Source organism: Trifolium pratense, linkage group LG7, assembly GCF_020283565.1.
Source record: "Trifolium pratense cultivar HEN17-A07 linkage group LG7, ARS_RC_1.1, whole genome shotgun sequence".
Lineage (NCBI taxonomy): Eukaryota > Viridiplantae > Streptophyta > Magnoliopsida > Fabales > Fabaceae > Trifolium > Trifolium pratense.
Genome location: NC_060065.1, coordinates 4,447,449 through 4,474,190, shown reverse-complemented (window position 1 = coordinate 4,474,190; position 26,742 = coordinate 4,447,449). Strand labels below are relative to the sequence as shown.

General features: G+C 33.3%; 3 protein-coding genes and 1 non-coding gene across 5 annotated transcripts; 3 read left to right on the top strand and 1 right to left on the bottom strand.

Annotated features, from left to right (window-relative positions):
- Positions 1–955: 955 nt before the first annotated feature.
- Positions 956–4,332, bottom strand: LOC123898737 (glucan endo-1,3-beta-glucosidase 5-like). The gene is made up of 2 exons (XM_045949750.1): positions 3,662–4,332; positions 956–2,538 (listed from the first exon to the last, which is right to left on the bottom strand). The coding sequence occupies exons 1-2, from the start codon at positions 4,021–4,023 to the stop codon at positions 1,425–1,427; spliced, it is 1,476 nt and encodes a 491-aa protein (XP_045805706.1). The 5' UTR covers positions 4,024–4,332; the 3' UTR covers positions 956–1,424.
- Positions 4,333–9,205: 4,873 nt separating this feature from the next.
- Positions 9,206–9,308, top strand: LOC123900244. The gene has a single exon (XR_006805895.1). It is a non-coding gene; the product is annotated as a U6 spliceosomal RNA (small nuclear RNA).
- Positions 9,309–11,705: 2,397 nt separating this feature from the next.
- LOC123898570 lies at positions 11,706–14,110 on the top strand. Of its 2 annotated transcripts, none has more exons than XM_045949558.1 (4): positions 11,706–11,955; positions 12,091–12,192; positions 12,570–12,784; positions 13,578–14,110. In XM_045949558.1, exons 2-4 carry the CDS (start codon positions 12,103–12,105, stop codon positions 13,849–13,851), a joined length of 579 nt encoding a protein of 192 aa, XP_045805514.1. In that variant the 5' UTR covers positions 11,706–11,955; positions 12,091–12,102; the 3' UTR covers positions 13,852–14,110. The 2 variants fall into 2 exon arrangements, with proteins under 2 accessions (XP_045805514.1, XP_045805515.1); XM_045949559.1 differs by having other exon boundaries at positions 11,756–11,939; positions 12,089–12,192.
- Positions 14,111–14,745: 635 nt separating this feature from the next.
- LOC123898569 (protein arginine N-methyltransferase 1.5) lies at positions 14,746–26,697 on the top strand. Its single transcript, XM_045949557.1, has 23 exons — positions 14,746–15,177; positions 17,907–18,024; positions 18,565–18,674; positions 19,181–19,270; positions 19,367–19,432; positions 20,455–20,534; positions 20,696–20,771; positions 20,872–20,958; positions 21,170–21,245; positions 21,879–21,970; positions 22,053–22,088; positions 22,187–22,255; positions 22,612–22,680; positions 23,053–23,106; positions 23,207–23,281; positions 23,896–23,988; positions 24,072–24,175; positions 25,221–25,269; positions 25,357–25,443; positions 25,563–25,668; positions 26,046–26,133; positions 26,231–26,324; positions 26,444–26,697. The coding sequence occupies exons 1-23, from the start codon at positions 15,040–15,042 to the stop codon at positions 26,525–26,527; spliced, it is 1,941 nt and encodes a 646-aa protein (XP_045805513.1). The 5' UTR covers positions 14,746–15,039; the 3' UTR covers positions 26,528–26,697.
- Positions 26,698–26,742: the final 45 nt, after the last annotated feature.

Sequence of the window (26,742 nt, the reverse complement as noted above, 5' to 3'; positions counted from 1 at the left end):
TTGGGGAAGGGACAAAATTTTAATCTTCTCTCCGCGGAGACTCTTCCCTTAAACAATTTATTAAAATAACATTTATATGTGTATATTAAAGTATTTTATATAATATATTTTCACACAATATGTATATTTTTTTTATATAACAATTGTGTATAAATTTCTTTATATGATGTTTATTATTGTCATAATTCTTAGACTAATGTCTTAATTTTTATTTGTTTTATGATTAAACTTTATTTTATTCTTTTAACGATTAGTTTGATTAAAAATAATAAAAATTTAATATTTCTTTAATGTCGATAGATCCCCACAGAAACTATGAAGATGGAGATGAAAAAAAATCCCATAAGCAAAAAAAAATAGAGATGAGAATGAAAAACATCTTAAATGATGAAAGTGATAAACTACTCCGGCTTAATCTGGTCGGTTGAAATATGTTTTTGTTTTTTTGGTACAATTGTTTTGTTTTATTTTTTTTGTTTACAATGAGCTGGGGATCGAACCCATGACCTATAATGTAATATTCAAACCCCTCACCACTAGACCAAAAGACCAAACATGGTGACTTTTTGTTTTATTTTTTTTGTTACATTTTTACTTTTTGTTTTATTTTTTTTTAATGACATATATTTATTTTTTTTATTGAAGCATAAATAAGTGTCGTTACTCGTTCTTTTTTTTTTTTTTTGAAATCTTGGTATCCGGCCTTATGACCGACTATTCCAAGGGGACCAATCCCACCGCCCACTTGCGGGGCCCATTTAAAGCCAGAGTTTTTTTTTTTTCCTCTGTATGGACTTAGCCCACCAAAATTGGCACCAGTGGTAATCGAACCTGAGACCTTGAGAGGAGCATACTCCAAGGACCCAAGCCAACACTACTAGACCAACCCCAAGTGGGTTTCGTTACTCGTTAGTGAGTGAAGTATGTAAAAAAAGCAAAAAACACATCAATCTAGTTTCTAGCATCTTAGCAGGAAGCATATTTTCCACGACGATCCTGAATTGCAAAGGTACAACTTCCAACCGAATAATCTTTAATCAATTAACATCTAAATTACTAGCAATGAAGCCCTGCACTGCACCCCCTAAACTCATGCAATCAAACATCTTGACATAGGCCAAACACACTTGTCACTTGGTGTCACTAGACCACTATTAAGGTTTGTTTGTCTTCCATCTAAGTAAAACAACCCCTATTCTCATTCAAACTTGAATCCATAATAACATTGCAAGTAATAGATAACCCACAAGCACTCTTAAGTCTTAACCACTTTCAAGCTATTAGGACCATTAACCACTTTCAAGTTTCAACCTTCTTTGATCTGCCAAGAGTGTTTTTATACACCAGCTAAACTCATACATACTGAGAATTTGTAATACACATATTAAGTCATCCAAAAATAATAAATTAAAAAAGTAGCAAGATCAAAGTGAAACATTACACAAGAGTAAAAAAACCAAAGCAAGGGATAAAGCTGTTGTTGACCAAACCATACCATTCAGCTCAGCAGAATCTGTCTGTATCATGATTCTGAATTTGCAAGTTCCAAATGAAGGATCTTTATCAGTAATCATAGAAAGTCCAGGGAATTTGCATGCACTATCCATCTGGTCATTAACCTGGTAATAACTATTAAATGCATAAGAGATGTTTCCTTTCACATCCAAATTACCACATGAAGTTCCATATCCGAGACTAGTACAATCGGCATTTTGACAAGCATAAGCAACACTTGGTGCCACTTGATCACTATTAAGGTTTGCTGAAGGCTTCAAAACACACCACTTTTTCTCCAAATGATCAACGCCACTAGCTGCTATCAATCCGTTGGCGCGGCCGGTTCCGAGATTAAGGTTGTATTTGGGCTGTCCGTCTAAGTAAAACAACCCCCAATGACGTTCGAAGTTCCCGGGCTGAATGCTCTTATTATCTTCATCAATGAAACTAAATAAGTACGCATCTAAAGGACCTGGCCTCATTGGTGTCCCCTTTCCGGAAACATACCTCGCCATAAAACCTTGGTTAAATCGTTGTGCGTTTGGAAGATTTGCATTTCTGTCTCCATCGGTTGGCCAACCGATTTCCCCAACAATTATAGGCAAGTTTCCAAAACCATGTTTCTGCAGTGCCCATACTAGAGTATCATGGTTAGCATCTAACACGTTGTCGTAGCTCTTTCCATTGTCAACTATGGCAGGCTGATAGCCGTTGAAAAAGGCGTAATCAGCGGGGAAACTGGGATCCAAGTAGAGGCTGATAAAAGGATAGATGTTGACGGTAAATGGAGCTCCATTGTCGCTCAAGAACTTGACTATTTCCAGCATGACGTTGGTGATATCCGGCCTGAAATCGCCGTCAGATGGCTTCTGTGATGAGCTTAGATATACATCAGCATTTAAAGGGACGGTGACTTTGACACGGCTGCTCAGACCAGCTTTTGTGAGAGCTGCTTGGATGTTTTGAAGAGCTGGAAGTGTTGTGGCTTCAAAGGTTCCATTGTATGTTGACAGGAATGGTTCATTCCCCACTGCAACATACCTAGTAAAAACCACAAGAAATAAATGTGTATGAATGATAAAATATGGAAATGACAAGATGTAGAATATAGTCGTTGATTTCATAAGCAATTAACTGTCAAAAAATTTAGCAGAAAAAAAAAGGACATGAAGCATTATCCATAATGAATGAGTTACACCTAAATCCTCTCACAGAAACTTGGCAGAACAACTAGTGGTAAACACTACATATACCTAATTTCAAATCTTGCATATCGTTACCGAGTCCTTCAACAGAAGAAAAGCTAATAGAAAATTAGAATTTTGGATTTTCTGAATTCTAAGTTAGTGAACCATAAAACCAAAGTATGTTACCATCTAACCGGGGCGGATATTACTGAGTGTTCTAAATATTCCAGGTCCCTATGGTTGGCTGCTATGATGATATTCATATTTCTAAAGAAAATCTTTGGTTTATGCACATTAGTTTCATCAATTAACGGTGAGACAAAAAAATAACATAATAGTGATAGCAATAATTATATCAAGCTTCAATTTACTAAACATGTTCGAGTACAGAAAAAAGTCTAACATTATTTAGGAATTGAGGCCAGGGGTAGTTTATAAACACCACAATTCTCAATCCACTAATGTGTCTCTTAACTGATGGAAAAACCTTCAAGGCTTACAGGAGACCTAAAGCAGACAATACATCAGAAAAGCTATGCAACTGACTTGAGGTCGGAACATTGACGCCGTTTGTCAGAAAGAGGGCCTAACACTGGCCCCATGAGCTATTTAGCCCCTTAGTCTCTTCCCATATGACGAATCGTTTGGGAGAACCTGAGTTCAATTCCTGGTGAACAATTACTAGCTAGACTTTAATTGTGAACAATTACTAGCTAGACTTTAATTACTTCGCGGCCAAACTCTGCATTACCGGATTATCGGGTCCCCTTGCCTCGGGAATCAGAGAGTAAATACCAAAAAAAAATAAACAGCCACACTACTCAATCAACCCACTAAGACGCCTTTTAACTAAGAACAAAATGCCAAGTGCTTACACAACACTCCAATGGGACGATACCTAGCTAAGAAAAACAGTGCAACTCACTTGAAGACAGAACAAAACCCTAGAAATTCAAACAGATGAAAAAAAGGTATACCTTATATCCACACCTCCAGAAGAAACATGAGCAGAAACATTCTTAGAAACCCATTTTTCTGCAGCTGGAAGACTATTAGCAAGGGTATAAAGCATGTCATTTGGAATCCCCACCATGACTTGAATACCAGATTTTTTAAGAGCATCTAAGATATTTGGGTCAGCATCAAATAACTTAACCTTCTGAATCCCATTATCTTTCAACATTTTCACCACTGTGTTTGGTGACAAAAGATGTGTACACTGTGTACCCCAGTTAACACCAATTCCACTCACAGAACACACTAAAAACATGTTAAAGAACAAGATAACAACAACAATAACACGCATGTTAAACTTTTCACCTCCCATAAACACCTCCATAGTGATTTTTTTTAAAAAAAAAAAAAAAGAGTGTTGGTTGGTTTAATATAATTAGTTTGTGCTAAATCTGAAGCTGAATAACTTGGCCTCAAAAATCAAATTAGCAAAAAATGGTTAAAAAGGTGAGGGTAAAGTGAAATAGTTGAAGAGTAGAAGAGAGTAAAGTAAGTGAAACAAGTAGCCCTAAGTACATAGACACAAACCTTGAAGCAGGTTCTGGTACTTTTGGAGTTAAACTACTTTTTGCATTTAACGACGGACAATGAATGGAGTGATGAGTAGGTGAGAGAATGAGACACAGAACAAAGGTTTTTTGCATCACTGTGTCACACTTTTTTACAAAAGAAACTGAAATAATTTTTTTTTATTTAATTAAGAACTGAAGTGAAAATTATGGACCTGGAGTATTTTTTATCAGACAGTTTAGAAGATCAGTATTTTCAAAAATTATAAATAAAAATTAATTTTTTATAAGTGTATGTTTGACATTGGTATGGAAGAATTGGTATCGAAGAATGACGGTGACTCACCGTGATTTTTTAAAAGGTACATTATATAGCTTTTGCAAAATTGTGGTGAATAACTATGATTCTGACATGTTTACCGAAATACCAAATATAGGTTAAGTGTTTGGTTAAGATGATGAGACAATCATCTTCATTATAAATGCGTGAAAGTGGTAAAAAGATGATGTCACCTAGTCCAATTTTGAATTTTTTTTTGAGGTATGCTAAAAAAGTTTCACATCAATTACGAGATTACCTGAATATGTATTTATAAAGTAGAAACAATTTTCACCTTACAAGGCGATTTTGTAAGGATGAATTAAACCTAAAACTCAATTCTAAAATGATATCATAGCCTTGATCTACTAGACCACCTGCTATCAGTTTCTGATCGGGTCATCACCAGTTATATTCACACACCGCATACCTAATAGTGCTAACGCGAGACAGGTGTGTAAAAGAAGTCCCGCGTGTTTAAATTCAAAATATATTCGATTTTCATTATCTTTGACTCAAAACAAATACTTTCAACATAATTTTATTTTTTAAAAAAAAAAAAATCTTACCAAGACCTTACTTAGTCAAAAACTACATAGTTTTAGTCATCAATTATGGATAGCAAAGCAGGCTAAATGAAAGTATCTGGACTTGAAGTTTTGGACAACTACAACTGTGAAATTTTGGACTTCATCTAACAATACAACATTTATTAGTTGAACTAAATTTTATATATTTAATGTTTACATTAGTATTGGTAATACAAATTCAAATTTCACTAGTAAACCGTCAAATTGATTTATGACTTTGATAGTCTAATCTCTAACTTTATTGAAATATAATTATAATTTGAAGAATTTATTTAAAAATTAATTTGATGATTTACTCGAATAAACACACATCATAAATATTTCGTAAACTTAGCTCAGTTGGCAGGGATATTGCAATATATATGCATAGAGTCGGAATTTAAACCCCTGAAATTTCTAACTATTTGGTTACCTGACAAAAAAAATCATAAATAAAAATTGAAGTGACAAGCTAAAGATAAAACTTTCGTGTAATGAAAGGGCTATACTGCCTAGTTGTTCAGTCTACACTAAACACAAGGGACCTAAGAGCATCATTATCGCAAGATTCTTAGCAAATCTTTTTTCCCAAAATATACCCCTCTCCCTCTCTTATTTCCCGTAATACCCCCCTCTCAATTTTTTTTCCCGTAATGCACCTCTGACAGAAGACCAACTGGGTAGCACCATTTGAAATGGCGCCATGGCCATGTGATAGCGCCATTCTGAATGGCAACATTGACTGCTTTTCTGCTTTTTCTGTGTCCCCTGACCAGTCTGCTTTTCCCAAGATCAAGCCATTTGAAATGGCGCTATCACACAAGGATCAAGCCATTCAGAATGGCGCTATGCAGGTCCTTGTGCTTTTTCCAGACGCGCGCGTGGCTTGCTGCATTAGGAGGGAGAGAAAGAAAATATTTGTGTTTGAAATTTTTTAAATTTTTTCTACTATCTCATTCTATAAATACCACATCTCACACATTCATTTTTCACTCAACTAACTTCATCTTATTCATTTTATTATCTTATTCACTCTCTTTATTTTATAAATAATGGCATCTTCGTCCAATGATTGCCATAATTTTTCTGTTAAATTTGAAGGCCGCCAAGAACATTTTAAGTTACCGATTAGCAAATTGAGTTCGCTTGCAGCTTTAAAGAATAAGATTGAAGAAATGTTCTTGTTAAAAAACAATGAACATATACAAATCCAGCATATGGCTTATTTAAATTCATGCACGGACATCACAAGTGACTCCATCGAAGCTACAACAACAAAATATTGGTACAAATTAAAAGGTGATTTGGAAGTGCAATTGATGTTTTCCTTTGTTGAAAACGAAAATGAACCACATCGTTTGTACGCGACCTTAAAGAAAAGTGGTTAAGTTGTTGTTGTACGTGGTTTATTTTTTAATTTTATGGTTTATGTACTATGGTTAATTAAGAATGACGCAAGTCTTCATTTTATGGTTTATGTACGTGAATTTTAGTTTCTTAAAAATGATGTAAGTCTTTATTTTATTCTAATTATTTCGTATGAATGTGATTTTAATTATTTTGTATGAATGTGGACAATTATAAACATAGAAAAAAATTAGAAATTACTTAACATGGATTCATTCATTCATTATATAAACAAACATGGTGAAGGTTCCTCGATGTCTCAAAGTTTTAATCAACTCGAGAACTTTCTTAACAGGGAAGATACAAATGCGGAAGAGGAATTATATGGACGAGGACATCCGAGGAATGCAGGTCCTCCACCTTGTGGCACCGGAGGCCATCGTAGACATTAGGAATTTTAGTGTTTTGTTTGTAATTAATTATTTATTTATATAATCGTCTTGTAATAAAATTTTTTCCATCAAATAAAAAAAAACAATTTCTTTATTCATCGAATATTTGTTCATCAAATAAATAAAATCAAATAAAAAAAAAATTAAAAAATTTTCAAACAAAACTCTTTTCTTTCTCTCCCTCCCATGCATTCAAAAAAATTTCAAATCTCCTCCTAATGCAGCAAGCCACGCGCGCGTCTGGAAAAAGCACAAGGACCTGCATAGCGCCATTCTGAATGGCTTGATCCTTGTGTGATAGCGCCATTTCAAATGGCTTGATCTTGGGAAAAGCAGACTGGTCAGGGGACACAGAAAAAGCAGAAAAGCAGTCAATGTTGCCATTCAGAATGGCGCTATCACATGGCCATGGCGCCATTTCAAATGGTGCTACCCAGTTGGTCTTCTGTCAGAGGTGCATTACGGGAAAAAAATTTGAGAGGGGGGTATTACGGGAAATAAGAGAGGGAGAGGGGTATATTTTGGGAAAAAAATCAATTTTTAGACTAAGTACTGGATCTTTAGATTTTATTGTCGTTGGAGAAGATACAGTTGGTAGTGCTTGATTCTTAACTTTAAGTAAAAGATACTTGTACAAAGATCTTTTGATTTTCGATTCTTAGATTAAAATAAACATTTTTTTCTCATTCATTCATCACAAGAGAATCACATCCAGCGAATACAAAAAATTGAAACTTTATCGAAAATCTTGAGAACCTGGAAGAGAGGAAGAGAGATGGCAGATTAGAACGTGGTTGCTATTAGGGTTGGGAATAGGCCAGCCAGGCCTGTCAAGACAGACCTGAGTCTGGTCTACGATTTTTCTTCAAGCCTAAGCCTGGCCTACGACCTATCAAATGCAATTTTTTTGGCCCGGCCTGAGCCTGTTTAAAGTCTGACCTGGTCTTGTAGCCTGTTTAAAAGTCTGTGTTACATAAATGCCTCTATATAGTATTATTAAATAGGCTAAACATGTCTTAAAGCCTATTTCACATATAAATTTTTATAATTTCTATAACACTAAAAAAAACTAATAAAATGATTAGCACAAGAATTAAAAGCTAATAAAATAACAAATACGATTACGACAAAGTTTATTAAGTATGTCATAATACAATTATTATATAAATAATAATTATTAAATATAAACAGGACAACCTATCAGGCTTTGTAGGCTTTTTTTAAAAGCATGAGCCTGACTTATTTATGTAAATAGGCTCTTTTCAAAGCCTGAGTCTAACATTTTTAATAAACAAGTCGGGCTAGACTTAAACAGGCCAGACTGAAGGCGCCTGTAGGCCGCCTGGCCTATTCCCAACCCTAGGTGGGAGAGATGAGATCGTGAAGGTGGGGAGAGAGAGGATGAATTGGTGCGGCGGTGAAGTAGAGAAAAAGATAGGTAGATGGGGGCACTGGAAGAGAGGAAGAGAGACTGATTTGGTTGTTGTTCTGATATTCCTGAAGAACAATTTCAGGAAGGTAGTTTTTTTTACAACTACTGAAATACTATTTCAGGAAGCTTTTTTTTTTTTTTTTTTTTTACAAATCTATTTCAGTGCTATTTATTTGTTTCTATTCACAAAGAAGAGATTGTTTTTAATAGAATTTTAGAAAGAGTTGATAGACTTTTAATTTTTTGTCCGTAGCTTTTCATCCTTTTATCCAATCTCACATTGTATTAGCCAAAGGATTAACATTTTTAAACGTTGTAAACTTAAAAAAAAAATTATATCTCATTTTTACACTATAAAAACATTGTAATTTTTTAACTCACCAATTCTTAATATTTAATTTTAATCGAAATTAGATAGAAATAAATAATATAAATTTATGTGGTATTGTGGAACCTAATGAATAGTGTTAAGTACCGCCCAATATAAGAATTTGTGGACGAAGCAAAATTTACCAGAATTTCTTAAGAGTTGCTTAATCTTATGTGGGATAGTAGGACCCATGTGAATAGTGTTAAGAACCCCAGGGTAAGTATCCAGTAAGGTTGTAAGGCTAAGATTGTGTTTTAAATAAAAAGAAAAGAAACAAAAGATTCATCGTTCTTACTGTGATATTCTGTATACAGCGTGGAAAGAACTTCTTATGTGTTATATGGACTGAAATTTCGAATCAAAGTGGAAGGATTAAATGGATCTTTCGAAGTGAGACCGAACAAAACTTTTAATACGCGTGCTATTTGTTTGTGACCAAAGTTAGTCCCACATCGACTACATTGGAAAATATTTCAGGCTTTATATTATGCTACACCACAACCAAGCTTGTCCCTTTGGGGACATCCGATAAAATTGGAACGATACAGAGAAGATTAGCATGGCCCCTGTGCAAGGATGACACGCACAAAACGAGAAATGGTCCAAATTTTTTTGGACATTTTTTCTTTCGATTTCTTCTTTTTTCGTTTGTCTTCTATATTTACTCATGTATAATCAGCCACCGTGACTCTTTTTACATTTACATGTTCTTTGTTGAATTCATACGAGAATTCAATCCCATCAATTTCTATAGCTTCCTCATTGCTTATATTTTTCCTCATTGATTGCTTCCTAGACAGTACGTGTATCATAGATGATGTTTCAGGCAACTACAAGTCACTGTGTTTTTATTTTTCAAAATGGACTTTCATAATTGAGGTTGTTTTCAGAATTTTTATCTGGCTTTCATGACATCCATCACCATCAGGTTCAGAAGTGATTAGCTGCATCCTAAGAAACATTTATATATAGTTGAGTGAGTCTTATTTATCAGTTCGTTAAATCATTTGTCATTCTAATGATTCTCTGTTGTAGAACATACCTCAATGTGGTTATTTCAACGATATAAAACACAAAAGTTGTCCAAATAACATTTCTCGGTAATATATTACTACTAGACATGTGTCCTTATTGATTTATTTTTCATTTCTGATGCTCATGTCTTGCATGATTCTTGCAGTCTCATTGTTCTTATGATTTCAACAACTTTTTAAGCTAGAGCAAGATTGAAATTAAGTGTATAGTATGTTAAGACAGGAAAATAGGTGTATGTCCTGCATCCTAATACCACACTGCAATATTAGGGAAGACACTCTCTTGTATAACTTATATGAAGAAGTGTTTAAGAGACTAAAAATCTCAATTCTGTTTAAGAGACTAAAAATCTTAGGCCAGAACTCCATTTCCTATATATCTACTCTTTGCCATTTATAAAAAAAGATCATTTCTCTTTGCCTCAATTATGTTTCATGTGATAAGAAGTAGAACTATATATTCTGAATGTTTGTCTGTTGATAAATAATTCTTTCCTTTGATGCAAAATAAGAGTAAGAGATAAGCTTTTACAGATGTTTGTTTGATAATCTGGATCTCATTGACTATACATTCTTTTGGTCACAGTGATTCAGATGTATAATTAAGAAGCCATTCACACAAAGCTGAAAAGTATTCTTTGACTAAAGCTTTCTTTATTTCAAAGATATCAAACAAGAAAAATAGACAAGAATGCACTGATAAATCAACATTGTGTCCTATTCCCTGCAGGCAAAATAGTACACAATAAATTTTATCGGATATCAGTGTAAAATTGTTTCACGAAATACTGAAAAAATGAAGAAATGCGGTTCTAACTTCTAACATACGTCTCTTTATACTACTTTTTTTTTTTTCCCTTTTTTTTCAAGTGGCTAGAATTTCCACCTTAAAGTTGAATAAGTGAAGTATTCGGTATTCGAACCCCAACTTCTGCATATATTGTGTGATGTCCCTACCAATTGAGCTAATCTCACGAGGTATTACCTTTTAATTTATTCTATATCATGAGTTTTTGTGTGGATTTTTCATAATACCAATAATACCCTTGATTTTTTTTGTAGCAACAAAAATCTTTTATTTGTACTAACAAACTAATCATAACATAAGACACATATTTTTTTTAGCAGCAAAAATATTTTATTAGCAAACTGACCGTTACATTTTTTTTGACATAAGTTAGACACAGACATGCGTCACACCAATATTTTTTTTTTTTGTCAATTTCCTCTAACATACTCCCTCCGTCCAAATTTGATTGACACAGTTAACTGTTGTGCACTATTCACACATATTGTTTTGACCTTATTTTTCTACTAATAAACAAAAACAAATATTAGCATATAAGATGTTGTTTGATTCGTCTCGATGAGTATTATTGTCAAAATATCAAATTTTTATAATTTTTAATATTATACAATTAAAAATATTATTTGTCAAAGTTATGCATCGACATGCGTGAAATAGTCAACTGTGTCGATCAAATTTGGACGGAGGGAGTATAAAACCTATATATTTTATTATTATTATTATTATTATTATTATTATTATTATTATTATTTTTGTATTTTTTATTTAAATTGAAGGATGAAATAAAACACGTGCACACTGAAAAATTAAAAAATCGCGATTCTCACGCTTAATTAGTAAAATGGTCCCTTAAAGACATTTTTGATTTCAGATTGTCCCCTTAAAGAAAAAAGTTCAAATATGTCCCTTAAAGACATCTCTGTTAATCAGTTTGGTCCCTTAAGAAAACTAAACTGATTAAGGGACCTATTCAGACTTTTTTTTTTTTTTAAGAATCTATTCAAACCTTTTTTTTTCTTTAAGGGAACGATCTAAAATCAAAAATATCTTTAAGAATCATTTTACTAATTAAGGCATGAATATACTATCCCAAAAGAAATTAAATTACCCGATGTTAATCTCCTAAATTAAATACTAATAAAGAGCGTTATCCCGTCCACATGCAGTAATTTAATATAGAAAATGTAGTTGATATGCTTACCTGTCATCGTAGAGATTCCACCGCCAGAAACGGTAATTCGGAACACTCTTTAAGTCGTTGACGAATCAAGTGGCATCATTCACATTCATACTCACTCCTTCATAACGCAATCTTTTAATTAATTAATTAATTAATTCATTCTGCTTTGTTTCTCACGGAATCCTCATCCTCCTCCTCTTCCGTCAATCCAATTTCAATTATCATCCTCTCTCTAAGGTCATCATTCATTCATTCATCACTCTCATCATCATTCTCAATTCTTCAAATCATTTTTTTTCCCTTTTAATTAACAATAATAATAATAATTCTGCGATTAATTGTTTCTTTCCGTTACTCTCTTCTCTCTCACAGTGATCAGTTCTCATGGCTGCCACCATCAAACAGATGGCTCTCCTTGTTTCTCTATTTGGTTGCATCTCTTTCATATTCGGTGTTATAGCAGAAAACAAGAAGGTATTATAATAATTATCCCTATTTTTACTTTTCATCAACAAATCAAATATGTACCCATGAACCCTACCCCACCCCCAATTATTCTATTCCATCCTACTAAAGTTTAATTTACAGATTCATTTTTCAGGATATCCAAATCCAATTGCTTTATCAACTTTTTACTAGTACTACTTTATTTTATCAAATTCATAATTCAATATATCCAAATCTAACTTTTGACTTTTATATTAGACACCTATATAATTCAGTTGGTAGGTACATCCAATTATATAATTTGATAATAATTTTATATTAGACCGATATGAATTTCTAGCCACCAGACTAAATTGACAAAAAATAAAATCTAAACATGTATTTTTTGTGTGAATAAATTGTAGCCTGCTGCTGGCACACCAGTAACTGTGAAAAATGGTGTGAGGTGCAAGTTTCCGGCTGATCCAACGGTTGCACTGGGTTATCTTTCTCTTGTATTTCTCCTTGCATCAACTGTGGTTGGATATCTTTCTCTGTTTTACCCTTACAAAGGAAAGTCTGTTCCACAAGGGGTTCTCTTTAAAAACACTAGTTTCACTGTTTTCTTCAATATTGCACTGTAAGTACTTTTTCCTTATCACTTGTTTTATCATTTAATTTTCAATTATCTATTTTTATTTTCCTAGGTATTAAAATAAAATTTTATCATGATCATCTGAGGTTGATTTGTTGAATTTTGCATTCCTTTTACAAGTGTAATGGTTACTGCTACAGCCTACATTTTTTTAATACTAGAAAAAAATGGAGAATGATAGACGTTCTTTGTTTTTTATTTTTTTAAATCGGAATGATGGGGCCTAAGCCCCTAAAATGAACAATACTAGTAGAAACCACAAGTGAAAACAATTGTATATACGCTACTGGCCGTTACAATGAAGCGACAGGCAAATTTAGAGTATTTGCAAGGTCTGAGAACCTTGCAAGCTACTCTTCATCAGTGAATCAACTACTTGATTAGCTTCCCACAGAATATGCATATCCTTTGCTGATGATCATTGGTATAGATTTGACTGTCCTACAGTTGATAGATCCGAAGTCAAACTTTTCGGTTTGTCTTTTTTTTTTTTTTTTTTTAAAGATTTGACCTTTCTGAGCTTAAAATTTGAGCTGTCCAATCTTGACCAAACGGTTCCAACTTGCATGACTGTGATTGCACGATGGTAAACTATTATAGACCTTACAACAGGGACTTGGCAGCTTTGATATAAAATAGCATGTACTAGATTGACTGGCATTCTTCTATTCATTTTATAGTCCACTATTAGGTCTATTACCATTTTTACTTCCTTATATCTCCATCTTCTCATTTCCAGTGAATGAATATTTTTACTGATATTGGTGTTCTTACTTAGGTTTTCATCTGGACTTGCTGCAACGCTGCTGTTATGGCCAGTAATAACGGAACAGATTCACCTATCGCGCAAAGTACATCTTGATGCCAATTATGCTTGCCCTACAGCTAAAACTGGTCTCCTTGGAGGTGGTGCCTTTTTATCCCTTGATTCTTGCCTCTTCTGGTTGGTCGCCCTTATGTTAGCTGACAATGCTCGAGAGGATCATTTTGATGAAGATAAGACTGAACGTATTGCTTTTGAAGAAGCTTATGATGCAAGTATACCCCTATAGGAACATAAATGAATGGAAGTGCTAAAGCCTGTTGATAAAGTCAAAGTAGAATCATCAAATATCATTGTTATCTTGTCATTGTTTTTATTTTATGCTGTGGATTTAAATACTTTGTGTGGCTGTTCTCTTTTATGAATTTTCATTGTGGTTGAAGCAGCAACAAATTGCTGCTCATTATCAACGACAAGGCAACATTATGTCACTGTGGCTGGTCTCTTTTTAATATTAATTAATCGTCTATCCTTTTAGTTACACTCAAGTGAAATCCAATTCAAATAGTACGTGTAAAAATTGCGATGTTTTATCAATAGGGGTAGGGTCTAACGGAAGGAAGGGTTTAATAAAATTATCTCTAGTTGAAGGAAACTACGAGGACAAATTTGTAATGTTTGTAATTGAATCAATCAAACTTGTTATTAAACTCATCCAAATGCATTTGTTTGATAAACAATTTAGACTTTAATTTTGATACAATACAAATGTAATTTTTTTTTATATTTCATTAATAAAGTACAATAAATTATATGCGCAATTTTTTTTTACGGAATTATATGCACAATTTTAGAAATAGATAAAATGGAAATAAAATATTTTTAATAATTTGATGATTATATGATGGATCACAATGTGTTTTTGGTTGACTTGACTAGACACTAGGTTTAGTCTAGTGATGATGAGTTTAGGTAATATGCTGAAGGTCATGAATTCGATCCTCAATTCTATTGTAAAAAAATAAATAAATAAAGAAATTACACACTACTTTTTTGTGAAACTTTACATGAAATTGAACTGAAATCTCACAGATGTATGTAACTTTAGATTTAGATTGCACGTCTAAGAGTAAAAAAGGTAAAGAAAAATTAAATAAAGGGTGTGATCAGATAACTAGTGACTGAGTCTTGCCTCTTCAGTTTTGGGCTTAGTTATGTGGAGTTGACACATGAACAGTTAGTTCAGAAAGCCCAAACACATTTTGCAAGCCGTAAAACCCTAGTAGAGTACTTGTTTCCATCTTCCTCTACATAAACCCTCACATCTACCACTCCATTTTTCTCATTTATGTCCGTCGAACGCGGTGCATCAAAGCCTCTCACTCTCACCTCACTATAAATACCATAGAATTTTTCACCGTGTCAACACCTTCCTCCGTCAATATTCCACGACGCTCGTAAAACAGTTGAATTGAAAATGCCTCTAGGTGACAGAGGTGGTGATAAGAGCGAAGCTCGATTTTGCGGTGTAGAAACTGACTTCAGTGATGATATGCCTCATGTTATTACTTTCAATCTCGCCACTGGAAAATTCGATTTCGTTGTTGCTCCTCTGGTTCGTTTCTTCCATTTTCATTCCAATTCATTTTACCGTTTTCTATATCATACTCAAATGTAATAATTGAAGTAATAATTGAAGTTCATATTGTAGTACTGTGTAGTTTATGCATATGGTGACTAATTAGCCATTCACACTGCAACTTCATTGTTGCTTCTTTGTGTGTGTGGTCAGTAAGCTCACCTAGATTCAAACTGTTCGATGAGCGTTTTCCGTGAAGCTGTTCCACTGCGAGCGTTTCAGGATTCACTGTTTCGCTTTATTGAACTACATTTCACTACTGTTACCGCCAAAACGGCCGCCACAAAATGATATAGGTAGCCCCGTTACCTTTTTCACCCTTTTTATAGGGTGAAAAAAAAAATCACGCTGAAGTGCCGATTCTGACGCGATGAAACAGCCGCGACAAAATGCTGATAGATACTTCGGTTTTTTTCAATAGAAATGAATAAAAATCACATTTTTAGTACATAAATGAACAAAAATTAAAAAGTGTTATCTCATTTTAACTTTTTCCTAGTTCAAAACTCCAGAATTATTTATAATTTAAGTTGTTATACATATGTGAATGTGATAGTACAAATAATTTTAGTAAGATGTGTGCGATATTGTGATTAATTCATACTGCACCAGTCATAATCTGTAACGCATCACCTGTAACGGCCGAAATTGCGAAATCCTGCGACCGCTTTTGAAAATCTTGATCTTAAATTTTCTAAGATCTGTTAGATTGCTGTTAGAGCAGTTAACTTTTTTATGTTCATTTAGTGTGTTCTATATCATATATATATTGATACTTAAAGTTTTTTTATTGTACTTGATAGTTTATGGTGACTAATTAGCCATTCACACTGCAACTTCGTTTTTGCTCCTTTTTGTGTGTGTGGTCAGTAAGCTCACCTAGATGGGAACTGTTTGATGAGCCTTTTCCAATGAAGTTGTTCCATTGCGAGCATTTCTGTATTCACTGGAGTGCTATATTGAACTACATTTCATTACATTAGGAACAGTTTTATGAGATTGATTTTTGTGATTAGTTTTGTTCTTTGATCTGTTAGATTGCTGTTAGAGCAGTTATGTTTTTTACGTTCATTTTAGCATATTCTATATCATATGGTAAATTGATATTTTAAGTTTTATATTGTATTGGATAGTTTACGGTGACTAATTAGCCATTCACACTGCAACTTCATTGCTGCTAATTTTTTGTGTGTGTGTGGTCAGTAAGCTCACCTAGATTGAAACAGTTTGATGAGCCTTTTTCCGATGAAGCTGCTCTATTATGAGCATTCGAGGATTCACTGGATCGCTCTATTGAACTACATTTCACTACTTTAGGAGCAGTTTTATAAGATTCATTATTATGATTAGTTCTGTTTATGCATGCAATTCTGTAATTTTTGTATTTTCATGTAATGTATTCTAGTAAGTCCTATGATCTGTTACATTGCTGTTGGAGCGGTTATATTTTTTATGGTCATTTTAGTGCATTTTATATTATCTGGTCAAGGTTGTTAAAATTGAGATTTTACACAAAATCGAGAAGGGGAAGTAAAATCGTAAATCTTGGAATCATAACACTAATCGTATATAAAATTCATAAAACTCATTATATAATATATGCATATAGAATAGCATTAGTAAGACAAAGAAAACCTTAAATCACTAGAAAGACTTGTGTAAATTTAACTTCATAAGCATAGCTCGCAAGTAAGATAACCAAAACCTTCAGTCATATTTCAAATGCTTATATAAATTTAAATTCATTCATATGCATAATAGGGACGATTCCACCCGATTCCACCAAAATTGGATCATGTGCATACTCTTAATCGCTCAGGGCAATCATAATTGCAAAATCGTGGGATTATATGATTCAAATCGGGATTTTAACTAACACACATGGTAAATTGATAATTGAAGTTTTTAATTGTATTGGATAGTTTATGGTGACTAATTAGCCATTCACACTGCAACTTCATTGTTGCTCCTTTTTGTGTGTGTGGTCAGTAAGCTCACCTAGATTGAAACCGTTCAATGAGCTTTTTCCAGTGAAGCTGCTCGCTCCACTGCGAGCATTTGAGGATTCACTGGATCACTCTATTGATCAACATTTCACAACACTATGAACAGTTTTATGAGATTCATTTTTGTGATTAGTTCTGTTTCTGCACCGACTCTGAAATTTGTGTATTAGTGTTTTTTTTTTTTTAAATGGTTTTGTGCATTATTGTAATCTAGGAATTAGTTTTGTTAGAGAAGTTAAGTATATGCTAATTTGGTAAATCCTGATTAATTAGCTAATGCCTTGATAATAATCTGAAGACTTTTCATTATGTAACTGAAAACTCTGTTTCTTTATCACTTCCAATACAGTAGCCAATTAGTCAGTCATGCTGCAGCTTGCTGCTGTCATTTCATATGTTATTGGTCAGTAGGCTTACTCAAAGTAACATTGTCTTGTGCTTTATCTGTGAAGCTGTCTAAATGTTGTTTCACTCTAAGAGCTTAATAGACTGCATTATTAAATTAATGCATGGACATGCAATGCAGCACACTACCAATTTTTTAGTGCATGACAAGGGGGATTAGTTCGTTTTCCGCCTTCATAATTTCTTTAGCTTTTTTAGTTTATCTTGCTACCAGTATTTCTTTTATATGTGATCCTTCAACATATGTAATTCCTACTGCCCATTCAGCTTACATGATTTTGTGGTGCAATTCAGACGGATCCTACCTATAGGCCAAGCTTAGTGCAAAAGGATAATTTTGGATCTGCTTCCCCGCCATTTGCTGGGTCAGACTTGGTCTTGAGCCCATCCCAATGGAGTAGTCATGTAGTTGGTATGAGTTACCTATCATTCTTACTGTTAGTATTCATGTTTTTTAATTTATATTATGATTCATTGTGTATTTCATTATAAATCTTCCTTTTGATTTTCTCCCTCATCAATTTTGTGTTCTTGGATTTGAAGAATATTGATTTTATTATGAAATCTGTCAGGTTCTTCTGTTTGAAATTGTTTCACGACCCAAAACTAATTTTTCAATACAGCTATTTCATAACGTTTTATTTTATGTTTCCTCCATATAATGCAAATGTTTTATGTTAGCTGGTCATGATCATATGGTTACTTTTTTGATAAAATTTTACGATTTTCTTTTGTTGCTTTTTTGTCTTCAAAAATTGTTTTTTAAAAGTTCATTTATTTGTTTTTTCAATAACGTGTTTCATAGTTGATATTGTTGAGCATTCAATGAGCCTACTTTTCTTTTCTGTGTTTATTTTTTATCCTTTTCATAGTTGGTTTTATATTCATTATTAAAAGTTTTATTATTCACGACTGTTTGAAACTTCTAAGGCAATTTATTCATTTTACTCAGGAAAAATTAGTTCATGGATTGATTTGGACTCGGAAGATGAGACCGTCAGATTAGATTCTGAAACCACTCTTAGACAAGAATTAGCCTGGGCTTCCCACCTCTCATTACAGGTGTGCTTTTGTATAACCCAGTTGAAGGAACTTTCAATTTTTTTTTTTTTGCTGCTTTATCATTATTATTCTTAAGTGCAACTAGGAAATTTACTCATTGATAAATTTAATATTTCTTATTCCATAATGTTTATAAAACCAGTTTGGTTATTGAACAATGAAGTACTGGTTTAATGATCTAGTTGTAGTTGCCATGGCTGAATTGATATTATCAAATTATTTTATATATAAAATATATAATTTTAATGTTATATTTTAAGTCAACCTAAATATTAATAAAGTAATGAAAATTAAATTTTAAATGAAGTTAACCTTTATCAATTGAATGGCATTTAGTGATATCAAATTTCTGCCATAGCAGCACCATGGTTGCATGTCATGGCAGATTTTGTGCCAGCTGCCATAGGCCGCACCGCCTATCATCTCCACCCCATTTCTGCCATAGTCTTTAAAATGGCATTTTATAACACTGCTTTGTTTTTCCTAATTTCTTTAATATACTGTAGGCTTGCCTGCTTCCTGCCCCTAAAGGAACCTCTTGTGCTAATTATGCACGGTGTGTGAATCAAATCTTACAGGACCTGAGTAATATGCAGGTGCTATTCTGAGATCAAACTTTGTGATTGATTATGTCTTTTATTCATAAGTGTCATTATGTCATTCTTATGGTTATTCTTTTATTTTGTAAACAGCTGTGGCTTAGGATTTCCTTGGTTGTGCCTGATGATGACTCTATGGATGCAAACTCTGCCACTCTGGTGAGTAAATATGCTAGAAACATGCTGTGAAGGGTCATGTCTTCAACATTCTGTATCTTGGCTGGGTTCATGTAATGTACCATTGTGCTGTTCTTTTCTCTGCATGAGCAAAGCACACACCTTTCCTTTTTTTCTTCCAAATGTAGACTTCTTAGGTCTTATTTTGGTTAAAGAAAGTGTTTCATTTTTTTGTTCATTAATAACTACAAATATGCCCTTTGTTTTCCAATAATTTGTTTGGGAGACAAGAAAATTTGGTGATATTTTTTTTATCAGTGAAAACAAATGATTTCTCAAACCAGACAAGCTCTTGCCAAATTCTTAAGTTAACTTGTGGTGTATTCAAATGCAAATTTTGATTGATTTTCTATGGTACTCGGGGGTTTAAGATGCTATGTTTTACAATGTGTTAGGTTTGAAGTTATTGTTATTTTGGTATTATATTTATCTGAATTGTTAAACTTTGCAATTTAAATGATGTCCCTGGTATTAGATTGATTTTGGGTAAAGTATTGATTCGTGTAACTGTTTTTATACTTTGATTTTTTGGGTACTTCTGTTTTTGTTGATACTATTTTTGCTGTGAAAATTAGAGTTCTTCATTTTTATAAGATTCCTCTTTTTTTGGTTGAAATATTTAGGAACGACAACTTAATAGCAATCAATTTTTTTTCTAACTGAAATTATCTTGATTTTAAAAAAATCAATTTTTATTCTGAATAGAATTGCAGATACCTATCATACATTTAATGTCAAAGATGCTGAATTGCATTCATCAAAACCTGACACTTGAATGACTTGCATACCTATCATAAATTTAATGTCATAGCTGCTGAATTGTATTCATCAAAACCTGACACTGGAATGACTTGCATACCTTTTTTTTGTATTATCTTTGCTGGTGGTCAAATTATTTGAGTGTAGAATGTTCGGTAACAAAAATTTAGTCTTGTTGCAGACAGTAAAGAATTAGGATGTTATGCTTTTTGTGTTTCTTTACGACATTCAATTCTGATTTTTAGGTTGACTCCTGGGAAACATGGAATTCATTTCGTCTGCTTTGCGAGCATCACAGTCAACTGTCAGTTGCACTTGATATTCTGTGAGTATTTTGCACTTTAGTTCATTAACTTATTTTACTCTATTGTATGCAGTGACCTTTGAGTTTTTGCATGCTTTTAATCCCCTAACTTGTTTTTAAAATGCACTAGTTCAGTATTGGTTTCCTATGCTGAGGGTTGTTATTGTAATCTTATTCATTAGGAGTACTCTGCCTTCAGCAAATTCATTAGGACGGTGGTTTGGGGAGTCTGTTAGAGCAGCTATAGTAAATACTGATGTAAGGACATCTTGTGGCTATAATGAATTTTTCAAATATCAGGTTTCATAGTTCTGATTGTTATCTAAATTTATAAAGGTTTTGATTGAAATTTTGCCAGTCCTTTTTAACTAATGGTCGTGGATATCCATGTCTCTCCAAGCGCCATCAGATGTTGATTACGAGGTTTTTTAACCATAATATACAGGTAAATCTTTCTTTGAACTCTGAGGTGATAGTGTATTCATATGCAAAATAACTTGAGCAGTTATTGGTATTGTATACAACCTTGATGCCCTACAGTTCTGTATTTCGTTTTTCTTTTCGTTGAGGTTGATTGTGTTAATGGAATTTTAAGTTCAAGTAGCATTGTTTTCCTTCGAAAGGTATTGAGCGAGTTTGAAACATCATCTATGCAGATAATTATATCTGGAAATTCTGGTAATCCTAAAGCAAGTGTGGATGCAAATGATTTTCATAATCGTTCTGTTGCGGGTAAGTTCCTGTTATTGGTTCCTGAGTCTGTTCTCTGTTTTTGAAGATCATAATTAATGAAATTAAGGGCTTGTATACTTGCCATATTTCATGTTTTCATCTTCACTTTCCTCACCATTTTCTTTTAAATTTTTTGAAAATAGATCTAGCATTATAGAAAATTTGAAAATGGCAAAAATACTGTTTTCATTGTTTCTAAAACTGCATTCTTTCTAGTTTCCCTTCTATCTTCTCTGTATCACAATTGTTCACTATGTGAGTCTCGAGTCCACTTGTTAAAAATTTAAAAGGAACCTAAATTTTAGAAAATCGAAACTGATTTTTTTTAATGATAGCACATGGGGGCCTAAAATACTTATTCTTCCTTTAATTTTGTTTGTAAATATTTTTTTATTTATACACACTACTATTTGGCCTGCATTGAAGCTGCAAAACCTCTCTTCTTTTTGTAATAATATTTATATTTATTTAAGTATCCTCTTCACTTCTATACTTTGTATATCTCCATGTGTGCGCATCTTTGTGCTTTGCATTTGTATTTTTGATAGTTGTGATTTGGTGTTCTGCTGTTTCTTCAACTATTTTACCCTTGGCCAAAACCTTCTGTTTATAGTGACTTTTTTGGCACCTTAGATTCACAAAGACATCCCTTGCGTCTATATCTGGATTATGTTGGACATCTGTACCAAAAAATGGATCCTCTTCCTGAGCAAGAACGTTTTGAGGTATTTATCTCGACATATGCTTGTAATATATGCATGGCATGATTGCTATTATCTTCTCTTGACTTCAAGTTTTTTATGCCAGCTTGGATACAGGGATTATTTACAGTCACCTTTGCAAGTAAGTGTTCTTTCATGCTGTTTTCTATTCATTTGTTGGCTTCTATTCCTCTGCACATTCAGATATGTAATCTTGAAATATTTTCAAATTTTGTGCAGCCTTTGATGGATAATTTGGAGGCTCGTACTTATGAGACTTTTGAGAAAGATGCTATGAAATACATTCAGGTATTGCAATGCATGAATTATATTCTCAACTTCACCCATTCGATTTATGTTTATGTTTTCTCTCTTACCTTGAAGTTCAGTAGTTATAATTTGTACTTATACTGCAATCATGGTGAACTTTTTTGATTTAGTGACCACCTCCCTTCCATGTTATTCAACTGTTGTCCAATGTCTGATGTCTGTTATCTATATTTTAGTTTGTTTAGGTAATTTAAATGATATTTTGTATTGTCTGCTGTTGAACGTGATCATACATCAAAAGTATTGTCAGGTCTCTTTTGTTACTCATATTTTGGTTTTGACTTGGGTTCTAAGTTGTGTACTTGCAGTCTAATCATTAGCTTTGCTATTTACAGTACCAAAGAGCAGTAAGTAAAGCAATGCTGGACATGATTCCTGATGAAGAGGCATCTACTAAAACCATTGTAAGAATTTTTTCTCATGTTTGATTTTTAAACGCATTTTTTCGTATTGGGAGAAATTGCACTCACCCCTTTCTGGTTGTTCAACAAACACCAACAACCCTTATTAGTTTGTAAAATTGCTTCACTTCCCCTCAGTTATGCATAAATGACACCCACTCTATTTTTACATAATAGAAGGGAGATGTGTGTAATTGAGGGAGGTCAATGTATTGAAATACAAGTTGGGTGTCTATGTTGTTTAAGGACACCTCAAGGGAGTTGAGTGTAATTTCCCTCTATTTTTAATTGCTATTTGTGGTTGATAAACAGCACTTTAGATGCCTGTGCAAAATAGTACAGAGGTGGAGTTTAATTGTTTGTACTCATTGCTAGGTACTGATGGTTGTTGGAGCAGGGCGTGGACCTCTTGTGCGGGCATCATTACAGGTGTGATATTTTACCTCATTGTTTACAATAAGTGACTCTGTTATATGCAGATTGGATACATAGTATTCTTTTGACCGCTTGTTTGCTTATTCATTTTTAGGCTTCGGAAGAAACTGGGCGGAAGCTAAAAGTTTATGCTGTTGAAAAGAATCCCAATGCAGTCGTTACCCTTCATGTTAGTTGTGGAACTTTTACTTTGTAGTGCTTCCATGAAGTTATTTTCCAGTATTATGTAATTTGTTTATGGGTTTGTCTATCATGTGCAATATTGCACATGTTAAAGCAACTAAAAGTAGTAACTTATTGAAAAACAACAATTATTTATTAAAAAGTTACACATTTAATATAAAATGCACAAGTTTCAATGCACATATACTATTTTGAACTTCTTAACATGTACAAATTTGCACATAATAGAAAAACCCTTTGTTTATTACTATAGTAGAAAAACTCGTTTATTTGCTAGACATCCTCAAATATTGTTTTCAGTGAAGTATGTTTTAAATGTTTGAGTATATGGCTGTGCTCTTTGTCATGCTCTGTTGTTTTGAATTTTTAGCACCTGTATGCAAACATGGTAGGTAATACAAGTATTTAGTGCCTTCAATGTTTGGTCGCTGTGACATTTTTTATCTCTTGTTCATGAGTGTTTTAATTCCTTGATTTTTTGTTTTCTCTGATCGTCGCTTAATATCTTTTTAGTACAAGATATAGATTATTTTACTTATTTTTCCCAGTGTTTGAGACTATCCTTCAATCAATTTAGACATGAGTTATTTGTTGGAACAGGCATTAGTTAAATTAGAAGGATGGGAGGATATTGTTACTATAGTCTCATGTGACATGCGCTATTGGAACGCCCCTGAAAAAGCCGATATATTGGTAAATTTCTATGCTCACTTTGTTAATTGTTTGATACTTGTTGTGTATGCTCTAGTGTCTGATTGCTGTTGGCTTGAATTTAGGTTAGTGAATTGCTAGGTTCTTTTGGTGACAATGAATTGTCTCCCGAGTGCCTTGATGGAGCTCAGAGGTTTTTGAAGCCAGAAGGAATTTCAATACCATCTTCGTATGTAAATTCCTTTTATTTCATACACTGGTTCATCTTTTGGGATTTTCTTTTCTTTTTTATAGCGGTATGACCACTATTGTGAAGACTAAAAAAAATGAAAAATACAAAAAACTGCCGGTGTCAGTTGTCACTAACATACCCAATATAACTTCGGCCACTAATTTAAGTTTTGAAATTATTCAAACTAATTATTCATTAAATAGAATTACTATGAGCCACCAAGGGTTGAAACAGATGGTTGGACCATCCGCTCGCACCAGCTGCGGCTTGGGTTTAAGTTAGTCCGGTATTCCCCTATTGGTAAACTAAACAAAATAAGTAAGTTCTGTGTAATTTCTCACTGAGGCTGATGTTTTGGGCCTTGCACGATGTTTTGGGTTTAAGTTAGTCCGACATTCCACTTTGAAGTTCTTAAACTTACTCATTCTCTTTTTCTTGGCTGTGATAGCCGACCTGGTAAAATGCAACACTTGAGAAATCCATTCAGCAAGGTTTCTCACTGCGCAGTGATTCCGTGATCGTGCAAGATAGTTGCATGATTGAATACATAAATTTTATGTTTCACCAATTGAAAACGAATAAGTTATACATGTAGAGTTTTGCATTTGGATTCCTGGATATTTTGCTCTGCTTGAATATTGAGTGCTAAACATTGTACGAATTCCTTGACCCATGGTTTCACTCAGACTTGCACATGTTTTCTTGTGAAACAATTTGCATATAAAGTTATGTACTATTTCAGTTGCTGACCAATCCATATTCTTATGGGCTTGCTTACATCAGCATAATATAGAAAGCATAAAAAACTTCATATTCTAATATGATTATGAGTCTATGACCACAATTTCACAAGCATTCTAGGGACACAATAATGATATCAGTCACCACCAATCTTTATTGCACTAGGAGATGTCATACTGCCGAGTGTTTATAGGGACCAACCAGCTAATGATTAAATATGTTATGTATAAGTTTAATTTCTTGTTTTGTTATTTCTGTTCATGTGCGTGTCAATTTATTTTTATGTATTACCTACTTTCAGGTACACAAGTTTCATCCAACCAGTGACAGCTTCAAAGCTATACAATGATGTATATCTCCTGTACTTCCCATGTCAATTTACATTGTTAAATTTATTTATTACTTAATTAATACACTAGCTTGTGGTTGTTTTTCAGGTTAAGGCACATAAAGATGTTTCACACTTTGAAACTGCATATGTTGTGAAAATACATAACGCAGCTCGACTTGCACCATGCCAATCTGTGCGTTTCTTACTGTGCAGTTTATTATTTATTTATTTATTTATTTATTTGATGTTATGACTTATCTCATTATTGTTAATAATTTAACTTCTTTTTCTGTTGGTTTTGTCTTTGCATAGGTTTTTACATTTACTCATCCAAAACCCGTTGATAGTGAAAGCAATCAACGCTATAAGAAGTTGCATTTTACAATACCGAATGACACTGGGTCTGCAATGGTACATGGTAAGTAGTGCTTTTCTCTTTCTATTCTTATAGACTAAATAGACTTTTATTGGAAATGATTTATCTAAGATATTCAATTTTTACTTCCATTGTTCCAGAGGTTTTCAGAATCCAAATTTGCTAGTTTGTGATGGTCCATTTTGTCATTAATAAAACATAGTGGCAGTAATGTTTGTTAGGAAATAATAACATTACATGGACGTGGTTGTGAAATGGTTTAGATATTTGAAGTGTTAGAAAGCATTTTACACCAAATCGACCTTCAATGCCTAAATCTTATCTCAGATCAAGTATTGTGCTTGTGCTAATGAATCCTCCTCAATGCAGATGCTATATTTATCTGTTTGATACTGACATTGTTTACCCTATGTTCATAGGATTTGCTGGCTACTTTGACGCTGTTCTTTACAAGGATGTGCATCTCGGGATTGAACCTTCAACAGCTACACCAAACATGTTTAGCTGGTATTGATATTTGTTACCTGTTTATATATACTTGCAGTAATATTCTATGGTACCAAGTTCAACTAATATTTTATGCTTTGTTCTCTTCTATTTGCAGGTTTTCAATATTTTTCCCTCTAAGGTCACCAATTTGCGTGAAACCAGGTTCCACACTCAAAGTAAATTTCTGGCGCTGTTGTGGTCCTAAAAAGGTTGATTTTATCTCACTAGCAGCAACTTTGATACTTCATCTAATCATATATTAGTCTTCATCCTATTTTCTATGTTTCTTTATAGTAATATATTGACTTGTTTGTGGAATCTGAATCAGGTTTGGTATGAGTGGTGTGTTACATCTCCCACTGAGTCTCCAATCCACAACTGTAATGGACGTTCATACTGGGTTGGACTTTAGTTTTATTTATAAAACGTGTATCAAGTACAGCTGAATACATAAAAGCTGTTTTTTGGTGCTTGCCTTCATTGCAATTAATTCTAGGAAATATGTTGTATTATAAGATCTTAATTTTAAATAACGTTCATGTGTATCTTTAATAGTTATTGGTTTGTTTTTGTTTGGGTTAATTAGGTACCTCTAATAGATTTTAACTTTTTTATTCAGTCTATGAT